This window comes from Ursus maritimus, unplaced genomic scaffold (genome assembly GCF_017311325.1).
Source record: "Ursus maritimus isolate PB19 unplaced genomic scaffold, ASM1731132v1 scaffold_4, whole genome shotgun sequence".
NCBI classification, from domain to species: domain Eukaryota; kingdom Metazoa; phylum Chordata; class Mammalia; order Carnivora; family Ursidae; genus Ursus; species Ursus maritimus.
Window position 1 is genome coordinate 89,368,562 of NW_024426552.1, and position 22,418 is coordinate 89,390,979.

The 22,418-nt window shown below is 41.4% G+C and overlaps 1 protein-coding gene across 1 annotated transcript in view; it reads left to right on the forward strand.

Moving 5' to 3' along the window:
* Window positions 1–19,851, forward strand: part of NCEH1 (neutral cholesterol ester hydrolase 1) — a 65,665-nt gene extending 45,814 nt beyond the window's left edge. The window contains exons 2-5 of the mRNA XM_008705327.2: window positions 2,320–2,548; window positions 4,525–4,594; window positions 14,270–14,441; window positions 16,331–19,851. Of these exons, the coding sequence (XP_008703549.1) occupies window positions 2,320–2,548; window positions 4,525–4,594; window positions 14,270–14,441; window positions 16,331–16,948 (1,089 nt within the window). The 3' untranslated portion in view covers window positions 16,949–19,851. The remainder of the gene's footprint in view (window positions 1–2,319; window positions 2,549–4,524; window positions 4,595–14,269; window positions 14,442–16,330) is intronic.
* The last annotated feature ends 2,567 nt before the right edge of the window (window positions 19,852–22,418 follow it).

The window sequence follows — 22,418 nt, forward strand, 5'->3', positions numbered from 1 at the left end:
ACGCAGTTCCAAGCATCAGCACCGCTTTATTTTAGCACCTGTGTGACCCTATCTTACTCCTTTCTGCTTCTCTGTTTCTCCCATATAAACTGTCCCTTTCAAATCAACACTTCTGCTCCCACCTCACCCTGCCAGTATTGTGAGCAATGCAGATAGTTGTTCAGAAATTCTGTTAGTGTGAATGATCATAAGCCGACCTGGCAGAGGTATTTTGGAAAAGGTATGGACAAATTGAGTCATGTCTGCATGCACTCAGAGCCTGCAGAGCATAAAGGAAACTGGAGGTAGGCTGCCTGTAACATGAACAATCTTCTCTCATCTGTGATATAAAGACAATTCACCTGTTTTGCAGGTTTCCTATAGTTGAGGAAACTCATATATACTTTGTCTTAAGTATTCAGTGGTCTTCATTTAACTTAAAAAAAAAAAAATAGTCCAGAAAGTAACACAGCCAAGCCTGCGATTGCTTTGTTTATATTCATCATTTCATGCCTGTCAAGCTACTTGTTCTGTGAGAAATGGAATGGTTCCTGTGTGTTCTCTGTTAATTGATAATGATATTGACAAGGGTTTATGTGTGAACTCTAGAAATCTTAGTGAATGCAGTGATGCTTAGCTATGTCTTGGTGGAAATCAATATTCCCCAGTAAGGCTGACATTTTACCACGAAACTCAAATGATGATTGCCTTTTCCCAATTTGCCAAGGACCTTATATTAATGGTTCGAATTCTGCGTGTGTGTGAATTTATTTCATATCACACACATTTGTTTCATAGCAAACACATTATGAGTTGTTTTAACTTTTTCAATAAATTTGGGCAATTGATAGATACGGAAATTGAATTATTTTATTAATATTTATTTGCTCTGCTGCTATATTGCCAAGAAGCAAATACTAATGAAATTACTGGCCTAGCTCTTCATGGTTAGATTAATTGCCTGTTGTTTTTGTTTTTCATAAACACTGGCCAATGGTTTTATAATGCAGTGCTTTCCAACTCTTTTCATGGCTGGGCATATGTATACCATAATAATATTTTATATGGGACACCAGGGTAAGGGGCTCTCAGGACCTTGGCTTCCCAGGAGTGAGGGGATCAGTATTACAGCACACCAGTGCACCCCAGGCATGTGCTGAAAGCCGTATTATGGTGTAGCACAGACTTTTTATAGTCCTGATTTTTGCTACTAGTAACATTGTTTCCTTGACCTTATGATGGCATTACATATTTCACTAATCACCAGTGTTCTGTTTCCTATTTTCCAGAAGGGCACTGCTACTCTCTAGCTGTCCCTCTACCCTAGTTTGAGAGCCACTAAGAGATACAGTATCTAAATCCATGCATCTGTGCCAGGGAAGTTTCCAATCACTCTTTGACACTTGTGAGCCTCTCTAGTTGGACAAGTTACTGGCTGTCGGATGGCTTCCAGTTCTCTGGCTTTGAAAACATGGCCATTAAGTCTTACAGGGAGGTCAGTTTTATAAGTGCACTCAAGAGGAAGACTTTGTATAAGATGTGGAAAGAGGGGAATACACTCTGTAGGGTCTTTGCTGGGTGGATGACTTGGGTCTCTTCTCTCTTTGCTCTTTCTCTAACCAGATAACTTCCTGCAAATGCTTAATGCCGGAGCTCAATGCCCTCAGGTTCAAAGGGGAAGTGATGGCAGACTGTTTATTCCTTGCACATTTCTGAAAAGCTCCTGGTAATGTCTGAGGTGTTCTGCTTCTCAATGCTGAGGCCAGAGTTACCTCTACTCCTGGCCTCTCACACACTCATTTCTTTCCTCACTCTCAAAACAACAGACATGCTTAAGTATATAAGCTGCAAAACACTTTCAAAATACTTACAGTAAATATGAAACTTCCATATTTTTTATTGACATTTAAATAAAGTATTCTTCCTCCATTCCTAGTAGGTTGTTGGAACTGTGATGTGCTAATTGAGAGGGGGGAGTAAAGGACTAAATCCTAAAATTCACAAGTGTTAGTTTTCAGTCCCAGAACTACCACTTATCCAGCTAAATGTTCATGTTTGCTTAATTTCTAAGCCTTCTTGGTAAAACGGACTGATTATACCTGTCCAATTTCCCTCTCAGAGCTGATCCAAAAAATAAGATCTCATGTATGAAAACACCTTGCAAACGCTAAAGGCAAAAAGCAAATATAATTTGTTATTGTATTAAAAGTGGCCAGTGAGTCCTGAAGAGTACTGGCAATTGCTTATAATAATTCAGACACTGGGAGTTGGTGAATGTGGCTCTGGTGATGACAAGGTTGACTGGTGTTCTCCCTCTGTATTCCCTCCCTCGTCCTGCAGAGCAACCTGATACACTGCCTGGGCCTGAGCCATCATCTGCTCGCACTGAATTTTATCATCGTTTCTTTTGGCAAGAAAAGCGCATGGTCATCGGCTCAGGTGAAGGTGACCGACACTGACTTTGACGGTGTGGAAGTCAGAGTGTTTGAGGGCTCCCCCAAGCCAGAAGAGCCTTTGAAACGCGGCGTTGTTTACATCCACGGAGGAGGCTGGGCTTTGGCTAGTGCAAGTATGTCCTAGTCACCTTCGGGTCTTTGGGGGCTGTGGTTGGCCCTGGGAGAGATGTGTGATTGAGTTTGACTTCCTTTCTGGTAAGGAGAGGAGGACCGTTTGCCTTGGTTCCCTTGAACAGTGTCAGTTACTCCTATTATCCCAGCAGAATTATTAATAGTGTCCCCTTCTCACACTTGAAAGGGTCCTGTCTTGGATGATTAATTATATGATTACCCTACATAAAGGTTTTGCCTATTTGTTTATTGCTTGTGAATTTAGGCAGACTCTTTTGAAAATATTTCCTGTGACCTAAATCATAGGCTAACTTATGCGAAGTGCTGACAATAGCTTTCGGCACCAAAACAAGTCGAAGTTTCACTGGGCCAGAATATGAGGAAATTATCTGCAGCTCTTTCACGACTCGTGTTTTGAAGACATTTTTCTATGTATTTCTGAATGTACATGTTAACTCATCCACATTTCATCTGCTAATGAAAACGAAGATGAAAATAGAAAAGGTATACCACTATTAAAAGGAAACAATGTTGCAAAAATTCAAGAATATTCTCTTTGGTGTTTGATAACTTTCATGAGCAGAACACATTCAAAATGGCAGGCAGCCAAGTGAAACAGCCCAGCAGAAAGCATACTAAGGAGGAAGTAAGGGCCTTATCTCTGCCTGTAATTATCATGGAGCTACTTTCTCATCTTCAGCCCAAAGCTACTGGCATCCCCTATGGCTTTTTTTTTAAGGTTTTATTTATTTAAGTGATCTGTACACTCCATGGAGGCTCAAACTCATGATCCTGAGATCAAGAGTCACATGCTCTTCTAACTGAGCCAGCATCCCCTTGGATGCCCCAGCATCCCCTAGGTTTAAAGTTAATGACAACTTGTTCCCGTTTGTTTGTGGGTTTTGTATGTTTGTTTGTTTGTTTTAATACAGGCTCCACACCCAGCGTGGATTCTGACACAGGGCTTGAACTCACCCAGGCACTCCTTGTTTGTGTTTTTAAATAGCATTTTTTTAATGCGGCAAAGGCCAAAAAAGCATACCTTTTTCTAGTAATCCCATTTCATATTCATTATTTATTCTTTTATTCATGGATTTGTTCATGTTTTCAACAGATGTTTATGAAGTATGTAAGTTTGTCCAGGACTGAGGGGTTTCCTGGGGTGCAGGACTTCCAATATTCGAACAGTTATGTACAAATCTATACCTGTGGTTATCCTAATGTGTGCTAGGGGAGGAGGAAACAGAAGTGAATAACAGAAATGATTGCGTCTATAGTATTGGATACTTGCCAAGTGAGACATTCCCTGAGACCAGTAAGTGTAAATAGCATGAATAGCATGGATTACAAGCCCACCTGGCCTTGTCTACATGATTTTGACTGGTCACTTCTGCCAGAGGAAGAGCTTGGGCTGGAGATGCTAGGCAGATGGTTATGTAGTTATTAAAATTGTTTCTGTCACTGCAAACGTTTGGATCCTCTTTCTAAGAAATGCTAAGACTTCCTAAAATTCTAGTTTTTATATGTTGGCTTAAGCAGAATATGCTGTTCTTCAAATTGGAAGAATTCAATTGAATTGCAGCAAATGAAAGTATTAATACAAAAATTTTGTGGTTCTAAGGAGGAAACTGTTTATTTGCTGTGTTTTTTGGAAGGCTACAAAATCAGAATTAATTTGGTGCATTTCATATAGTCTATTATGAAATAAATGTCTAGTTAGTTAAAAACCCATTCAAGGGTAATCTAATGTGGACTTCCTATTATTCTATACTAATTACATTTTATCAGAAACCAGATGGAATTTACATCTGTATATGTAACCCTATTAATGAGACATATGTTCACATTTGCTTATTTATTATTTTATATTATTAATAACTTAAGTCCAAGTCTAACCGCAATCCACAATGAGCAGAATTTAAAAATGGATAGTATTGAAGAACTTGCTTAATGCTGATTGTTCCTTTGTCTCATTTAGAAATCCGGTATTATGATGAACTGTGTGCAGCAATGGCTGAAGAACTGAATGCTGTCGTTGTATCCGTTGAGTGAGTAATTAAGCCTAGTCATAGTGGGGTACCTGGGTGCCTCAGTGGGTTAAGTGTGCTGGGCGTGGAGCCTGCTTAAGATCTCTCTCACTCTCCCTCTGCCCCCCACATCCCCTTGCATACTCTCTCTCGCAAAGAAAAATACTAGTCATAGAAAAAATAGTTTTTAGGAAGGGATCTTAGATAACCATCTACTTACTTTATTTTACAAGCAGGAAAATACAGTGCAAAATACAGGTCCAGAAAGATGAAGGGGTTTGCCCAAGGTCACATGAAATGATTCTGATATAACTTGCAATTTCTTGAACTAGCTTTATAACACCTCGAATTATCTTTTTATTTTAGTTTTGAAAACTTCTGCAAAAGGAATTAACTGAAACTGAGAAAAATATGCAATCAGTTATCTACAGCAAATAATTTTGTTTACTGCCTTTTAAAATTGAAAAACCAGTCCAGAGTTGGAAAAGTCATTCCCCCTGGAGTTCCGTTCTGTAACTCAGACCCTGTAAATAGAATGTGTTCAACGAATCCCAGTCGATGCAGTTATTGTCGTCATTATTACTAATAGTATTAAGAAGAATATGAATAAGAATTATAACAGTTGCGGTGATGGCGATAACACAAAATAATGCCGCTTCTTCCGTGGCAGGCCCTGTGCGGATGCTCTTACACGCATTGTCTCTCCTCCTTCGGATCCTTGTTCCAAGATCATCCTCCCGGCAAGGCCTTCCTTGACACTGCTATGTAAAATTGCAACCCACTTTTCCTCTGTTTCATTTTTCTCTAAAACTGTCATCAACCTCTGAGAGACCATATATTCAACTTATTAGGTATTTATTGTACTGAGTTGAAATAGATGAAGTTCGTTCTCCGGAGACAGAAATTTTCGGGATTTTGGCCTGTTTTGTTCATTGTTAATAATTGGTGCCTGGAAACATTGCTGGCAGATAGCGAGTTTCGATCAATATTTATGGAACGAATGAATAGAGTCTTTCTTAATTCTCATATACATCACCCAAGATAAATATTTTGATATTTTTTCTCTTAGATGAGGAAATGAGGTTGCGGAGCTAGCCAGTTATATAAATAGAGAGAGGCATGAAGCCCGCGTCCTGAGGCCCCTATACTATTTTGACCCAGTATCCAGCCAGTATTGAAGGACGCTGATAATGCCGAGTGACAGGGCTATGATCACATCGACCACCTTCCATGCTCCAAGCTTATCCAGAGCTCCTCTTCCCTCTGCCTCTCTCTGCCTGCTGTTCTTCTGTTCATGGCTCATCCCCTCTGTGCCCCTGCTTCAGATCTGAGACCTAAGAGAATCCTTTCTTCTGCAATCTCTCGGAAGGGCCGTCCTCCCAAGTCATTGGGCAGCGGTGATCCTTGAACATAAGGCTTAGAGTCCCGCAGAGCAGTGCTGCAGCTGCCTCTTGAGCAGATTTGCCTCCTAGACAGCTCTGGACAGCTCCTGGCCGGCCCTGGCCTCTCCGCAGGCCTCCCAGATCAGCGAAGGACCCACGGTACAGTTTTGTAATGCAGGAACCTTCAAGTGAAGGCCTGCGTCTAGCCTGGGCAGCCAGCCAGCCAGAGGACAGCAGGGTCTGCTTAAGTAGCTGGGCCCCATTATGGAGCAAGGCCCTACAGCTCAGAGCTGAGGAACCAGCCTCAGAGACCTTCCAGTGGTTTCCTGTGTAGCTCCGGCTCCTCACAGGCCTAAGGACAGGAGGGAGACTGCGCCTGCTTTACTTGGCACCATGAGGATTCCCTACACAGGCCTTACCATCCAGGCTTCAATGTAAGCAAGGGGCAACATGTCTAAATTCTTCCTATGTGCCGGTCTCCCCCTGTGGGCATCTGTCTCACATAAAATAGGTGTTCTTTTAAGTCTAGGCTTATCATACAACACAGAAGGATAGCTAGGATGTTTTTAAGATTTCTTTTAAATATGGAAGGGACTGCTTTCATCTAAACTTCCCATTGTGCCCCGTCTCTGTGGTGTGGTATCCATAAGTTTATCACTGGGACCCATCACAGGGGTAGGCAAGTACCCATGACCACCTGACCTCAGGCAAATCATTCACTGTCATGTGCAAACTGGGCAAAGGAATCCTTCTTGTGTGTCTAGAATGTGAGCTACTAGGAAGAGAAATCCTGTCTTCCTTCCTCTGGTTCCCATCACCCAGTACAAGACTTAGAACATATATGCTAAGTAAACATACTTTGAATTAGGTTAATGACTATCAGTTTGGACAATTGAGCTAAAAGGGCTGCAGATACTCTAAAACACTAGACAAGTCTGGAGGATTAGCGCTGTAGCCCATAGACTTACAAATTTATTTATCAACACGTGTTTGGAGCTCACAGCACACTTGTTTGCAGAAGTCAAGAGCTACGGTGGTTAGAATCCAGGCTAACCGGCTCACAAAGAACCACATAACCTATGCTCTAGTTGAGGTACGGCCAACATCATGTGATCGTGTTTCTCTTGGAAAGTATATTCAGAGGTCTAACTTGGGAACATTATTTCTTCTCACTGCTCATCTCTTTCCCCTTTCTTTTATTCCATAAATATTTATTGAATTTCTGTTATGTGCCAGTTACTATGTTACACTCTGCTGACATCACAGTGTAAGATAGACATAATTCCTGCCCTCGGGGAGTTTACAACCTAGATGAGAAAATAAACAATGAAAAAGCAATGTTAAATTGTGATAAGTGTTGTGAAGTAGAAAGCTAAGTGGTACGGAGGCATCAAATAGGTAAGGTCTTACCTAGTTTGAAGGGTCAGAAAATTCATGTCTTGGAGTCAGCGATGTTTGCATTGAGCTCCTAAGAATGAGCAGAATCTAGTTAGACAAATCGAGTTGGTCCTGGGTGTTCAAAGTGGTGTAATGAGAGGGCTTGGAGGAAGGGGAGGAAGCAGAGAGCACTAAGGGAATGAAACACAAGAGAAGACAGGTGGAGAGATTTCTGGTGCTGACAAAGGAAAATAAGAAAGTAAAGTAGATGTCCTTGAGAGTGTTAGGAGGATGATAGACACTTGGTTCTCCTGGAATTCTTCTAGCAGGAGCTGTCTGGGGACAAGTGCTCCTTATCTTTTAGGCCCCTGGGAGTTGGGGGGTGGTGGCATGGATCAGCTTCTTATGGGATGTGGCCCTGGGGAGGATTCTAACCTGAGGAAGCTGGTAGGCAAGGGTTGGGGTTAGCCCCAGTAATGGATCGCTCCCACGCAGCCAGTACCAGGAGCTGGCATGCCCCCATTTGTGCTGCTGGTGGGGGCACACCCACAGTTCTGGGGACAGACCCAGCAACTAAGGTAGATAAGGTCTCAAGTTATAAAATGAGGCCCTGCCTCTGCTCAGTTGTTTCTGTAACACCATGCTGTTTTTACATATTAATTGCACAGCAAGTATTTGTTAAATAAATACAAAAGTTCATCTTATACTACCTAAGATATGTGGATGTATCCTCATATAATCTGTGAATGTCCAATTTTATATTCATAAACCTATTTTCATAAATTTTAGTGCAGTTGAGCTATAACATTGTACCTTTTTACCTGTAGCTTATATAATAAGACACAGTACTGGAACCATAAGATGTAAGAGAAAAGGAAAACTTAATTTCTTTTTTTTTTTTAAGATAAAATGCAAGATAATAGCAAAGTAGGCATGCGGGATATTATTAAATTCTATTGAATAAATCTATTTAATTCTATAATTAAATCCTACAAGGCATTTACATTGCTTTTTTGGATATGGAAAACTGTTTTAAGTTGCGTTTTGCTTTTAATTAAATCTTTACTATACTCAAACTCTCTATTTTATGTAGACGGAGATCTAGTCCCGTTCCATCAAATGTCAGGTGGCCTTGTGTGCAGAGCCCTTAAAACTTTACAGGGCTGTAAAGAATGTTGCTGAAGTAGATGGAAGAGAAGCTGCAGCACCTTTCTAAGTTTGCTGCTAACAGAGTTAGCAGCAGTGGGATTTTTATGCTTCTGTTGTTTTTAATTCATAAAATTAGATGAGTGCAAGCTGACAAAATCACAGTGCTTTTAGGAGGCCCGATACAACACGCATCTCAGTAAATAGTTGTACGAATAAGGTACTCAAAAAAACACAGAGTGAATGGTGACCTGGCTGTGGCTTTCTCTCTGTTCCTTTTCTGCTCTTCTTCTGAGTCCTGAGCTGAGAAATCTTCATGCATCACTCCTATCTGGGCAGCCCTGGAAGGCGGGAAGACCAAATTCCTAAGTTCTCCTCCAGGAAAGGAAAGATTTGCCGAAGACTTTCCTTTCACTCAGCCCAGGCCAACTTCAGCAAATCTAAAGGCCGGCATCAGAAATAATTTAAAACTAGAGAAAGCTAATGTTGTGCTTCTTTTAAGAAGTAGCTTGTTTTGTTTTCTTCCCTGTCATCGACTAATGAATCTCTCCTTTTTAGACATTTTCTAACTAATGTCTTCCCATCTCTGTTTTCTAGTCACATGAAAAATCCATTGGTTTCTCTCTTGTGGTTGAGGTCTTTGAGAATTTTGGGGGAGCAGCAGGTGGGGGGGGACTGGGGGGGTAATCGGAGCTTTTACAACAAGTCTGTGTTGCCGCTGCAGAGCACCTGTTACTGCAAACCACAGCGAGGGTGTGCAGCCCAGCTCCACCCACACCTGAACTCGAGAAAGCTATGTTTAGCTCCCGAAGTCACGCAAAGAAAGGAGGTCAGAGGAGGAGGCACCAAGCCTGCTTGGGCTTTCAAAGCCACCTGGGAGTGTTCTGGCTCTTTATCTACCCTTGCAGTTATAGGCAAGATTTGCATCTGAATGGGAGGCAGTTTAGATCAACACCTAGAGCCTGGGGAGATCCCCGCTGTGTACTTAAGTAAGTCTCCCCAAGTCTTCAATTGTGAACTGTGTATCAGAGAATAGCTTCATTTCAACAGATCCCAGTGGGGCACAGTTCTAGGCTCTATCGCTCCTAGGATTTTGGCAAAGCATCCCGACCTCTGTCAGTTCTTTTAAATGCCATTCTTACCCAATGGGTCAAGCCTTTGCTATCAGCTCTCCCTAGCTGAATGACAATAGTCCAACTATTACAGGAGCCGACATCAAACTCTTGAGTATGTAATTACGACTTTTCATCTACTACTAGAGGCAATAGAGGTGTCCTCGATGTAACCTATTGTCAGAGAGACTTAGAGGGCTCCAAGGAAGGTGGGTGACTTTTGGCTGGGCTCTCCGAAGGTTTCACGGAAGAAGCGGCATTTGAAATGAGACTTACAGGATAGGGACGTTGGATGAAGACTTGCTGGGGAAGGGCTCGGAGGATGGAGAGACCAAAGCACTGGGGATGGGAACAGGGAAATGTGTTCACAGACCAGTGCCAGTATGGCTGGACTCGGTGATATTTCTGAACCTTGGCTGCGCATCAGAATTATTGGGGGAATTTCCCTTCAAATACGGATTCGCGAGGCTCCACCCCAGTTGGAATGTTTTGTCGAGGAGCTCAGACCTCAGTGTTTTTGTACAGCTCCCAAGATTATCTTCAGGTGCGCACAGAGTTGAGAAACGCTGAGCCATGCATAAAATGCAAGAAGTGGAGTTCTTAGAAATGTGCCCTGAGAGTGGGTGGGTTAGGAACAATTTTTTATGTTTTTAAAGCCATATGGCTTATTACTTTTCTCACAACATAAAGTGCTCTATGACATATTTTATATGTAAAAGGTACAAAATAAATATCTTTAAAATTTTGTGTGGAAGGAAGCAAAGTATGTTATTAACGATGTACCATGTGCCAGGCATTGTGGTAGGTGGTTTGTTGGAGAATACTGCAAACTACTGAAATCATGAGACATGTTCTGGGATGTCAGAAATCTGTAGTTCTGAGAATTTCCTGCTTTGGTGAGGTAATGAGAAAACACACGTAGGCTGTAGGTTTTGAAGAAGAAGAAAATTTTCTAAGGCGGGGGTTACCCGTGGGTTTTGAAGTCAGTGGTGAGTTCACTGCACAGCTCCGCCACATACCCGCTGTTGTAGACAAGTTACGCATGCTCCTTGACCTCATGGTCTCCTTAAACTCACAGGTTTGCCCTGCGATGTGAGTGAGACACGTCTGCAGAGTACTTGGCGGGGTGCCTCACCTAGCAGGAATAAGATAATTTTTGTAGAGGGTATGCATTTATTAAATTGATTAAGCTTCATTCCTGAGTTCACAACCAAATTTTGCTAGAAGGAGGCGTGTGCAATAACAGGCAGAAGCCAGCTCTGCAAAGTCATCTATCCCCGCAGTGAGTTGGGCAAACTAAGACCAAATTTGCCACAAATTCATCAGGTGCTTTAACTCAAGGTCTATCTATAATTTTGAAATTTAAAAAAGTCAGAATCCTCTTTTCATACTTTGCAGGAACATATCTTTAAACAAAAGCATCAGATAAATATATTTATACTTGCTCTGTTTGGCTCTAGCACTCATAAATTTTCTCCTGACTCTGAGTTTTCTGTGTCTACAAAAATATTACAGAACTTTTGCTATACTCTTCAGGTCAATTTCAAGTAACTTTGAAGGCTTAACTTACACTAGGCAACCTCAGACATATACAGTTTCACTATATTTTCTAATCTATGAAAATAGTGTCCCTTCTTATTGAATAAAACCAGAGAAAGTTTCCAGTGTAAACAAAGATAGGAGGTGATTAGGAGACAGATCTTTAAGGGAACCAGGAAGACTCTATTACGACTCTTTGTTTCTTTGTTGTTTACTTTGTTATCTGAGCCAATTATTAATCGACTGATAAGATTGAGGCAGTAGCAAGGTTTTTTTTAGATTACCAATTTCTCTTGATTCAGAGTCACTAAGACCTTTTGGGAAACAACATCTAACGATTCAATTCATGTGTGTGTACAGGTAGAATGTGTTCTGACACCCTGAGCTACCTGGAAAACCTGGGCATATGGAATCTTGCTGAGACAAAATAGCCTTTATTGTCACTACTTGAGTCATGAAGTGCATTTGTTTTTATTTCATTGAAAGAATTAAGAATTCAGCTTGGTGGCATCTGGGTGGCTCAGGCAGTTAAGCATCGGCCTTCAGCTCAGGTCATGATCCCAGCCAGGGTCCTGGGTCAGGCTCCCTGTAGGAAACCTGCGTCTCTCTCTCTTCCCCATCTCGATCTCATTCTTTCTCTTTCGCTATTTCTCTTACTATCTCTGTCTCTCTCTCTCAAATAAACAAATAAAAGCTTAAAAAAAAATTCAGCTTGGTAAGGGGAGCCTTGGTGGCTCATTTGGTTGAGCTACTGACTCCTGATTTCCGCTCATGTTGTGATGTCGGTGTTGTGAGATCCCTCTGCCACTCTCTCCTCTCTCTCCCTCTCTCTTAAAAAAAAAAAAAAAAAAAAAAAAAAAAGAACTCAGCTTGGCAAAACTGAAGTTCAAACATTGAGATCTTGTCCTAGAACTGGGGGTAAATGGAATCATATGAGATGGCGCCATCTAGGGGACAAAATGGTGTGCTCCTACTCCTTTCACTCATTAACCAATAGTATAGCAGCCACTTTAGGACACAATGAAATTCAACCGGAGAAAAAACATTTTGGACGATTAATTGGTCCACAAATGGAAAAATAAAAAGGAAGTTAGAAAAATCATTTTGTCCATTATAAGGCAACCACTAAGGGAATTTTTTTTATTGCATTTAGAATTTTCAAAACGCAGTCATTCTTGGGGCTCCTGGGTGGCTCAGTCGTTAAGCGTCTGCCTTCAGCTCAGGACGTGATCCCAGGGTTGTGGGATTGAGCCCCGCATCGGGTTCCCTGCTCCGCTGGGAGCCTGCTTCTTCCTTTCCCACTCCCCCTGCTTGTGTTCCCTCTCTCGCTGGCTGTCTCTCTCTGTCAAATAAATAAATAAAATCTTTAAAAAAACAAAACAAAACGCAGTCATTCTTGAGTAACCAGATCAAAGTTCACTACTTCTCGGAGTATTTCACAAATATTTGTCCATTTGATTGTATCTGTACTGAATGTCAAAATACTTAATTAGCTAGCTGGATTTTATATTGGGGGGAAACTTGTTTCCGAGATAAAATGGAAATTAAGAGACCTGAATTCTTAATATTATTAGATTTTAATTAAGTAATTAGTTTCTATCCCACCTTGTTTTTTATCTGTGTTTGACTTGTTTTACAAATAAAGTAACTTTTGGGTGCCTCGGTTTCTTTTGTCTGCAACAGGGAGGTACGTTAATATTCAGGGTTTACTGGATGCATGATTATGTGCCTAGCACACTGATGGATACTGGGACCGCAGTGATGAATAAAACACAGTCCCGATATCAGAGAACACACCCTTTAGAAGAAATACATAAAGAAATCATTTTAAGACGAGGCAGAAAGAACAGCAATATACCCCAGCATGTAGAAGTATCAAGGAGTGGTACCCAGCTCAGCCCCATGAGCAAGTTGAGTTTTAGTCAAGGAACTCTACCTAGAGGAGGCCAACCCCTTGAGTAAGGCTTAAAGGATGAGTAAGAATTAATAAGGAAAGAAGGAGGAGATTGAGAGGGTCCTCCACGCCGAGCCTACCCGCAAATATGGATTTGTAAGATGATATTATGGGTGGGGCATTTGACAAAACTAGGTTCTTTGAAACTGGTAAGGGCATAGGAATCCTACAAAGTATAGAGAGTAGGATCCCAAAGGGACTCTGATATTACAAAGTGGGGTGATAGGAGAAGCCTCAGAAGTGTCCCAGAGGGCTGTCCTGGCTGTCTGGCAGACTTGGCTTCCTGTTTGCTGGTTGGCTACTAGCCTTTCCGTTCCAGCCTCCCAGGGAGTGAGCACATTGCCTGGGTTTAATGCCAGGCTGGCATGACCTCTTCATCGGAGTAGTTTTACTCTATTTCTTGAGTAAATCATGAAGGATACCATATGGAGTCATTAAACATGAGACTAATGAAATGGTTAATGTTGACAGGTCACCTTCTAATCCATCAGTGTTGTGAATTGGATCACTAACTTCCAGAAATAAAATTTCAAAATCTGTTGTGGTTCTACCCATATCTTAATAATCAACACTCAGCTTTAACTTTGAAGTTTTGTTTTCCACTGGTGATGGTCTAGGTGTTTGTTTTGTTTGGTGGCTGATAATAGAAAGGGGGGAGGGAGGACTATTGCTAATAGAAAATCATTACATTCTTTAAGTATCTGATTTACAAGAAAATGAATGGTTTGGGACGCCTGGGTGGCTCAGTCGGTTAAACGCCTGCCTTCAGCTCAGGTAATTATCCCAGGGTGCTGGGATTGAGTCCCACGTCAGGCTCCCTGCTCAGTGGTGATCCTGCTTCTCCCTCTGCCTCTGCTCCCCCTGCTTGTGCTCACTCTCTCTGACAAAAAATAAATAAATAAAATCTTAAAAAAAAAAAAAGAAAATGGATGGTTCATTTTTATATTTATTTTACTATTATTGTTTTTTAAAGTAAGCTTTGTGCCCAATGTGGGGCTCGAACTCACAACCCTGAGATCAAGAGTTGCGTGGTCTACCGACTGAGCCAGCCAGGCACCTCTTTATATTTATTTTAATTCCTCACTTGCATATTTCTGTGTCAAAAGAACCAGTTGCCCCTTAAACTTTAAATGGCCTATGAAGACTTGGTGTAGCCCTTAAATGAATACAACTTTTGTCTTCACAGATACAGGCTAGTTCCAAAGGTTTATTTTCCTACACAAATTCACGATGTTGTGCGTGCCACGAAATATTTCCTGCAGCCGGAAGTCTTACACGAGTATTCGGTTGACCCAGACAGAATTGGCATCTCTGGTGACAGCGCTGGTGGGAATTTGGCTGCAGCTGTGAGCCAGCAGGTAACAGCTTGCCCCGTCGTGCTGGTGGTAGGAGGGCTCTGGCTACCTCCGGCAGACCAACACACACATTCTCCACCATGTATGGCAAAGGCGTAGCAGGTGGGCTGGTCGGTAGGGGGCCAGGTTATTCCAATGACTGCACTTGGAGAGTTCTCAGATCTTTTTGAAGTAGAAAGAGGGGTCAATGAAAGAAGTGTCATCTCTCAGTCCTCGGAAAGGCCCTGATTATGATTAATATGAAAGAAAGGCTACTATTGTATAGGGCTCGCTTGCTGCTCAGGGATAGGCATAGAAATCAGGCATCCCTGGCTTCCGTTCCATGTCGGACTTGGAAAATGTATTTGTGCTTAAATTCCAGTCGCTAAGATTGCTTCCTTAAGAACTTTGAGTCAAATTGAAAAGTTAAAAAGCGTTTCCTCCAAAGTTTTTTTTTAAATACAAAAGAAAAAATTAAAATGGGTCAGCCACTTCAAATGTTATCATACAAGTTCACCTGAGCTTACTAGGTTAAATTCTTGGGAAACTATCTAGCTCTAAGAGCACCTGGAATTTTGGGCAGCTGTGTAAACTCAAAGATAAATACATTTTCTTCCTCTGATGGATTCAATAAGTTTAGAAGAGCAGCTCTGTCTTCTCGCCTCCAAATTTCTTTTGGTGTTCTCAAATAGTATCCCCCTTCTTATCTGTGGTGTACCTCAGTCTCTTCTCCTTTGCTGTCTGTAAAGAACTTTGGTTTCTGGTGTTGCCACGTTTGCTATACCTGTGTCCAAATGTGGTAAGAAGAAAGTGCTGGTGCAGTGGGGAGAGCCTCATGGGCTTTCCAAGGAACCAGAACTGGGATGGAATCCAGGCCCCCTGCTTTGAGAGCTATAGGGCTTTGGGCAAGCACCTTAACATCTCTAAGCCTCCGGAAAATGAGGATAATGCCATCTGATGGCAGGGCTGTTGCCAGAACTTAGTGAAATGATGTATATACAATTCCTGGCACGTAGTAATAGTGATATTAACCAATCATTTCCTTTTGCTTTGATAGAACAGTGACATCTTCCCTGGCGATGGGGTTCTAAACTCTGACATGAAACAAAATTGTATAGTTAAAATGGCCTGAAGACGGTTTAGTCGCCTATAAAACACAGGGACCACAGAGGTTGTGTGAACATATATATATCACCGTAGACACGAGAACTGTGTCTAAAATGAGGCCGTGTGTTCGCATTTTGTGGGGGTGTAGGGGAATTGAGATCTGCCGAGGTGGAGGAGGCATTCACGTTCCCATTTCAGCCTCAGCTCTGGGGTGCATGCTCGTTAAGGAGAACGGAGGGCACATTGCCAGCACCATTCACATTCTGTCTCTCTCACCCAGCACGAACTGCTCATCAGAGGGGATATCCCGAGGTCCTACTCAAACACTGTGGAGCCCCATCATCCATTCCTTTAGCCTTTCCTGCCCCTCTCCTCTGGAAGGGTCACACTAGTTTGTTTCTCTCCAGGAAGCCATTGCCTTTTTGGGCCTTGCAGAGAATACCGAACTAAATAAGGGATAAATAAGGTTATCCATCCGTCATACCCAGCAAGGCGTGCTAGTGCCAAAGAATAGAGACAAGTAAAGTGTGCACGGGAGTTTAGGACCTAAGAGATCGCATACATTTGCAGGGGCCACTCAGACATCATACCTTTCTTAGTAAATATCCAGCAGCTTGATCGGGGTGGTGGTGGTGGGTGATGGGGGGGAAGTTTTATTTTTTAAACTACATTACTTAATCCCATGGTGGTAGAAATTTCGTACTTTTACCCTTTGCAAAGTAAGGCATCAAGCTACTTTATAAGGTGTGGTTTCTGTGAAAGGAGCCATGCAAAAAGAAATAATGCATTTGCTTCCTCTTCTCCAGTTTATTCAAGATGCCAACCTCAAAAACAAGCTCAAAGTGCAAGCTTTAATTTACCCGGTTCTTCAAGCTTTAGATTTTAACACACCCTCTTACCAGCAGAACGTGAACACGCCAGTCCTGCCCCGTTCTGTCATGGTGAAGTACTGGGTGGACTACCTCCGAGGCAACTATGACTTTGTCCAGGCGATGATAGTTAACAACCACACTTCACTTGACGTGGAAGAGGCCGTTGCCCTCAGGGCCCGTCTAAACTGGACGTCCCTCTTGCCTGCCTCCATCACAAAGAACTACAAGCCTGTCGTGCAGACCACTGGCAACACCAGGATCGTGCGGGAGATCCCTCAGCTGCTGGATGCCCGGGCAGCCCCGCTCCTCGCCGAGCAGGAAGTCCTGCGGCACCTGCCGAAGACCTACATTCTGACGTGTGAGCACGACGTCCTAAGAGACGATGGGATCATGTATGCCAAGCGTCTGGAGAGCGCAGGTGTGGAGGTGACCCTAGATCACTTCGAGGATGGCTTCCACGGCTGCGTGATTTTCACCAGCTGGCCCACCAACTTCTCCGTGGGAATCCGGACTAGGAATAGTTACATCAAGTGGCTGGATCAAAACCTGTAAACGAGTCACATTTCTAGAATGCTTGAGCCCGTCTTGACCTCCTGCACCTGCTTTGGAAAGAGATGCACTTTTTAGTTGACTGATTTCCCCTTGTGACTTGTGAGTGATGGAATCTCTATTCCCTACATACTTTATGTTAATTGAATTTTTGGAAATGTGTTTGACAAACGTACGTACAAAATGTCGGAAGCTGGTTCTCAAAGTGGGCCAGTCTCTCTGTTGTTGTTTTAGCCAAACTGCTACCAATACTCATGGCTGTAGACAGCAGGACAAGGAGCTGAAATAGCTTTGGGTTCTGTCTTCATCAAGAAATTCTTTCTAGAAGAAATTCTTCCAGCTGTGGATGACATAGTGACCTTTAATGAGTAAAGAAAATGTGGGCTCTTCTTCAACTTGCTAGGGTTTACTTTAAATTCAGAGCAGTGTTACTTGTGTTCATGTACAGGTCAGTGCTGGGTACCAAGTGCCCTCTGTTCTTTATGGATAGATGGTTTTGTTTCCTATGGGAATTTCAGCAAAGGCGTTCTAGCAAGGACAAGTTTCTCAAATGACTTTCTTCCTTTAGAGTATTAATTTTATGGGATAGCTATCTGAAAGTCCAGTTGGATTAGGACGATACTTGAAAGTTACTTTCTACCACTATTATTAGAAAATATAAAGTTGCATGGACTGGATATCTGTACATTGTTAAATTTTTTGGTTATGCTATCTCCGTGGGGGAGATCTTCTGGGAGCAAATTCATTTAGATTTAGGATAAATTTTCCATTACGGAACAAGTAAAGACAGACAAACTAACCAACCTATTTATTTTCATAATGAATACTTCTGATGTAAATTACCAAGAGCAGTGTGTAATATATTTGGCATAGTCAGAAAAGAAGATACATTTAATATTGAAATTATGAAAAATACCTTTAGAGTGTCTAGTTTATTCTTGAAAACTCAATTTTTTCACTTACGTGGCTTTAAAATGGGGCTATTTTGGTATATATAATGTATTGTTTATTTTTTTAAGTTATTTAATGTTAATATATGCAGCTAGACTTAAGATTTTTCAGAATAACATCTATAATGAATATTAAAAATAATGATATTTTTTAAAAACTACCTTAGAATTATATCAACATGTAATTTTATGGGAAGAGGTAAAGTAGCTATTAATACTACTACACATTAGGCTTAAATATTTCGATGTTTATATGTAATCACAAATGAAAATAATTAGAAACTATGAGTACACCTGGTAAAGTCGTCTAACTTTATAGTTCAATAACTTAGGTAAGACACACACTGCTCATTTCTGCCCGCTGTGGTCAGAGGAACGCTAGCTCATATTCTCCTGGGGGAAGCATACATCGGCACCTGGTGCTTTCACCTCTTTTATCTCCTTCCAGCCTGGTCTTGAAGTTACAGTAGCCCAAGCTTGACTTCGTGTAAAGCCTTCACTACCAGTGGGAAGGTCTTTGGCATAGCAAGGGACTCCAATTCTGGGAACCTTTTCACTGCTTTGAAAGGGGGAGCACTTCCCACTTCTGCAATCAAAACAATGAAAATGTGCACCCTTATTTCTCATTTGTTGTACAAGCCAGTAGCATTTAATGTACAAAATGTGTGTGTATGTGTGTGTGCCTGTGTGTGTATAAAAAATAATCATGCAGATTAACATGCTAATGGACGGAGACAAGTCATTTACGATCTCTGGGTCTTTTTCCCTTTCCTCTAAAATCAGCAATTTGAATTACTCAATCTACGAGGTCTCTTCCAACTGTAAATTGCAACCATTCTGTCAGACTGGCAAATTGTATTGGCTTCTTCTCCAGTGTTTTGTTTTTTTGTTTTCTGGGGAGCTTTTTGTAGGTCATTTTTTCATATACATAGACACAAATATCATCAAAGATTTTTTTTTTTCTAAAAATTCAGGATTTTGGTTCTTACTCTTTGACAGCTACTCTCCTCATTTAATACTATTGGGGTTATTTTTTATACCATTTGAAGGGACCAACATCTGGGCCTTAGTTTGAGGTTATCTACCTCTAGAAAGACAAGGGAAATATACATGCAAAGAGTTTCTTAAAATGGCATATGTTCCCCCAGAATTATGAGCCAAATGCTATAGTAATTACAGATAACAAATGATTCTAGATCTTTAAAGGGTTCTCTTGGATGAAAAGGGAGTGGAAGAAAAGGGGTCAACCACTGTTTCGAACGAACACTTGAGCTTCATTAAAGCTTTTATGTGTGTGAATAATTTGTCCAATGACTTGCACTGGAACCCACCTCAGACCTTGCTTGAAGTTCTTTCTTGAAATTCTCCCTGGAAAATAACAGTTGGGAATCAGGATACACAAAAACCAGTAGGTATAAGAGAGGCTAAACCAATCAAAAACCTAAGTGCTAAGAACTCCTTTGGGAAGCCTACTGAGTTTCTGGTGAAGATATTTTAGCGGGGGGTGAATTTGCTTTCAATTGGTGTTCTTATATTAAAAAGTTTATGCTCTGCAGATTGATTTTGTAGTATGATGGCTTTGTTTCATTTTCCCATTTTATGAAAAAGTTGATAGTCTTTTTTAATATTGTTGCTTGTGAAATATGAACATAGATATATGAAGAAAAATCCTTGAAGTGCTGCAAATATCGTGGAGTGTAAATTAGTCTTAATGTTTTATTGTTGATTTGTGAAGAATTTGAGACTATTGTATAATTATCTTGGTGGCTATGATATTTTATGCATGACCTTTTAACCTTTGACTTTTTGTTTATTTCCCACTGCCGAGAGGAAGGCAGATTTTATGAAGGATTTTGGTAGCGAATCTATTTTATAAGATGAAAATCCAGGGTGGAGATAGGAAAGTCTGTATTTGTTTCAACTCAAGTTTAGAAATAAAATGGCTCCATCTGGGAATGTGCCTCTTTTACTTCTTCTTGTCTCTTTTTCTGGTTCCCATCTCTCTCTCTGGATCCTCTCTTCCCAGCTCTGCCCAAATCTTCTGCCCACCAGAGTCCCTCAGCTGCCTTGTGATCACTGAGAGGTTGGTCAGTGGCCTCCTTGATGACATTCATTTCATGTCTGGGTCCAGTATGTGCTGTTCATGTTGGGGAAACCTGCCTCAGACTGGCTAGAGTCCTCCTAAAAGTGAGGCAGGCCCTGAGACTCTCTGGCGACTTTCGATACTCATATTAGAAAGGGATGATCCTGGTGCAAATGAATTGGATTTGAAGTAGTTCAGCCACAGAAGTATCAATATCACTGGAGGCAAGTTTTCAAACAGACCCTGACATTACAGGCAAATCTGATAAATTCACACTTGAGTTTATTATGCTTAGTTTATACCAATGTTATAGGAATGTTTAAAATTCAAAGTGAATTGTTCATATTGGTTCTAAACGGTCACATACCTGTGTGTAAATTATGTTTTTCTAACTCAGTTGTGGTTTCTTTCATCTCCTCCAACAAAATCTCTGGGGTATGGCTATATTTTGTTGGAGAGATCCACTAACAGTTCCAGCAATTCTCCTTTGGAGCACGGAAGATGTAATCTGTGTTTTGATATTGTTTCTCTTGTGATTGTCATTTTTTTATCCCCCATTTTTTTTTAAATAACATCTCCTATTTTCCAATAGATCCTGTATTTAAACATCTAGATGTTGGTATCAGTACCAGAGTCCCCAAATCTGAGAGACTAGAGATGGAAGTATGATTTCCAATAGGCATACATGGGCTGCATAGCCCCGTCACTTTAGAACCAGCATCTTGTGTCATTAGAGAGACCGATGACATCTGGTGTCTTGGGTGGAAGGCTCCCTCCCTAGATTTTCTCACAGCTGGCCCACCTTCTGGAGAGACTGTCAGCTCAGAGGAGACCCAGCCCTTTCAGTCCCCAGGCTTTCTTCAGCCCCCTCTGATTGCAGTTGATTGCTGCCCTTTGCCATCTCACTTCTCTGTCTGCAGTTCTCAGTATTAGATCATGTTTGCTTTCTGTTTTCCCCATATTTAAATGTAAGCTCCATGAAGGCAGGGACTTTGTTTTGTGCATTCCTGTTTCCTCAGCATTTAGAACAGAGCACATAACGGACCATCAAAACCTGTTTTTGTTTTAAGGAGGGAGAGAGAGAGCGGTGGGAGGAGGAGGGGCAGAGGGGGAGGGAAGGAGAGAATCCCAAGCAGACTCCATTCCATGCCCAGTGCAGAGTCCAATGCCGGGCTCAGTCTCACAACTCTGAGATCACGACCTGAGCTGAAATCAAGAGTTGGACACTCAACTGACTGAGCCACCCAGGCGTCCCTCAAAATGTGTTTTTGAAGAAATAAATCCTCACTGAGAAAAACTGCGCTTACATGAATTAGGTTATTATTTTTCATGTGTTTCTTTTAGAAGTAAATTAAGTTTATGTCAAATATAAAAAACTACTTTAAATGAAAATTACTTATTAACTTAAAAACTTAACATTTCCAAGAGAAATTAAATAATTCAAAGTAATTTCATACCTGTTTTTAACTACTAAATTTTAAAGCAAAAAAAAATGTTTTTAAGTGAATGGACAATGATGTGGAGAACAAAGACAAAAGAAATGTAGAAAAAAATTATATTTCCTTTGCAGCCCACTAACAAGTACTTAAGACAGGCAGGGTGACCTTCCTCCAGGAACTCAGCTGCCTCAATATTATTACATTGCTAGAGGCAAAAAGGCAACCTTAGGCTGACATTAGCCTGACCGCCAGGATCCTGTAAGTCTTCTTTAACATACAAAAATCCTTTTGGCGGGGCGCCTGGTTAAGCGTCTGCCTTCGGCTCAGGGCGTGATCCCGGCGTTACGTGATCGAGCCCCACGTCAGGCTCCTCTGCTATGAGCCTGCTTCTTCCTCTCCCACTCCCCCTGCTTGTGTTCCCTCTCTCGCTGGCTGTCTCTCTCTCTGTCGAATAAATAAATAAGATCTTTAAAAAAAAAATCCTTTTGGCAACTTGCTTTATCTCTACCCTCCTCCCGCAAGATATATGTTAACAATCATCTTCCTAACATATGGTCCACTGATAAACATCTGAAGGCTCTGAAGACTAAGGTTTTACGAGACAGTAGTAAATGGCCTTATCTTAAACAGCAGCTAGCCCCTCAAGGTTCTGAAAACCTTGCTTCCAAATTCCTTAGAGACACACTATCCTTATCCCCCCCACCTTAAAAGTATATAATCATTGAGGAGGGTATGTGCTATGGTGAGTGCTGTGAATTGTGTAAGACTGATGAATCACAAACCTGTACCCCTGAAACAAATAATACGTTACATGCTAATAAAAATAAATTAAAAAAAAAAAGTATTTGATCAATCACCTGTCACAACCCCAGTGCAGCTCTTTCTGCCCACGGGTCCTGTCCCCGTGCCTTACTAAAACCACCTTTTTTGCACTGAAGACATCCCAAGAATTCTTTCTTGACAATTCGTTCTTGGACCCCAAACATTATATCACATCAGTT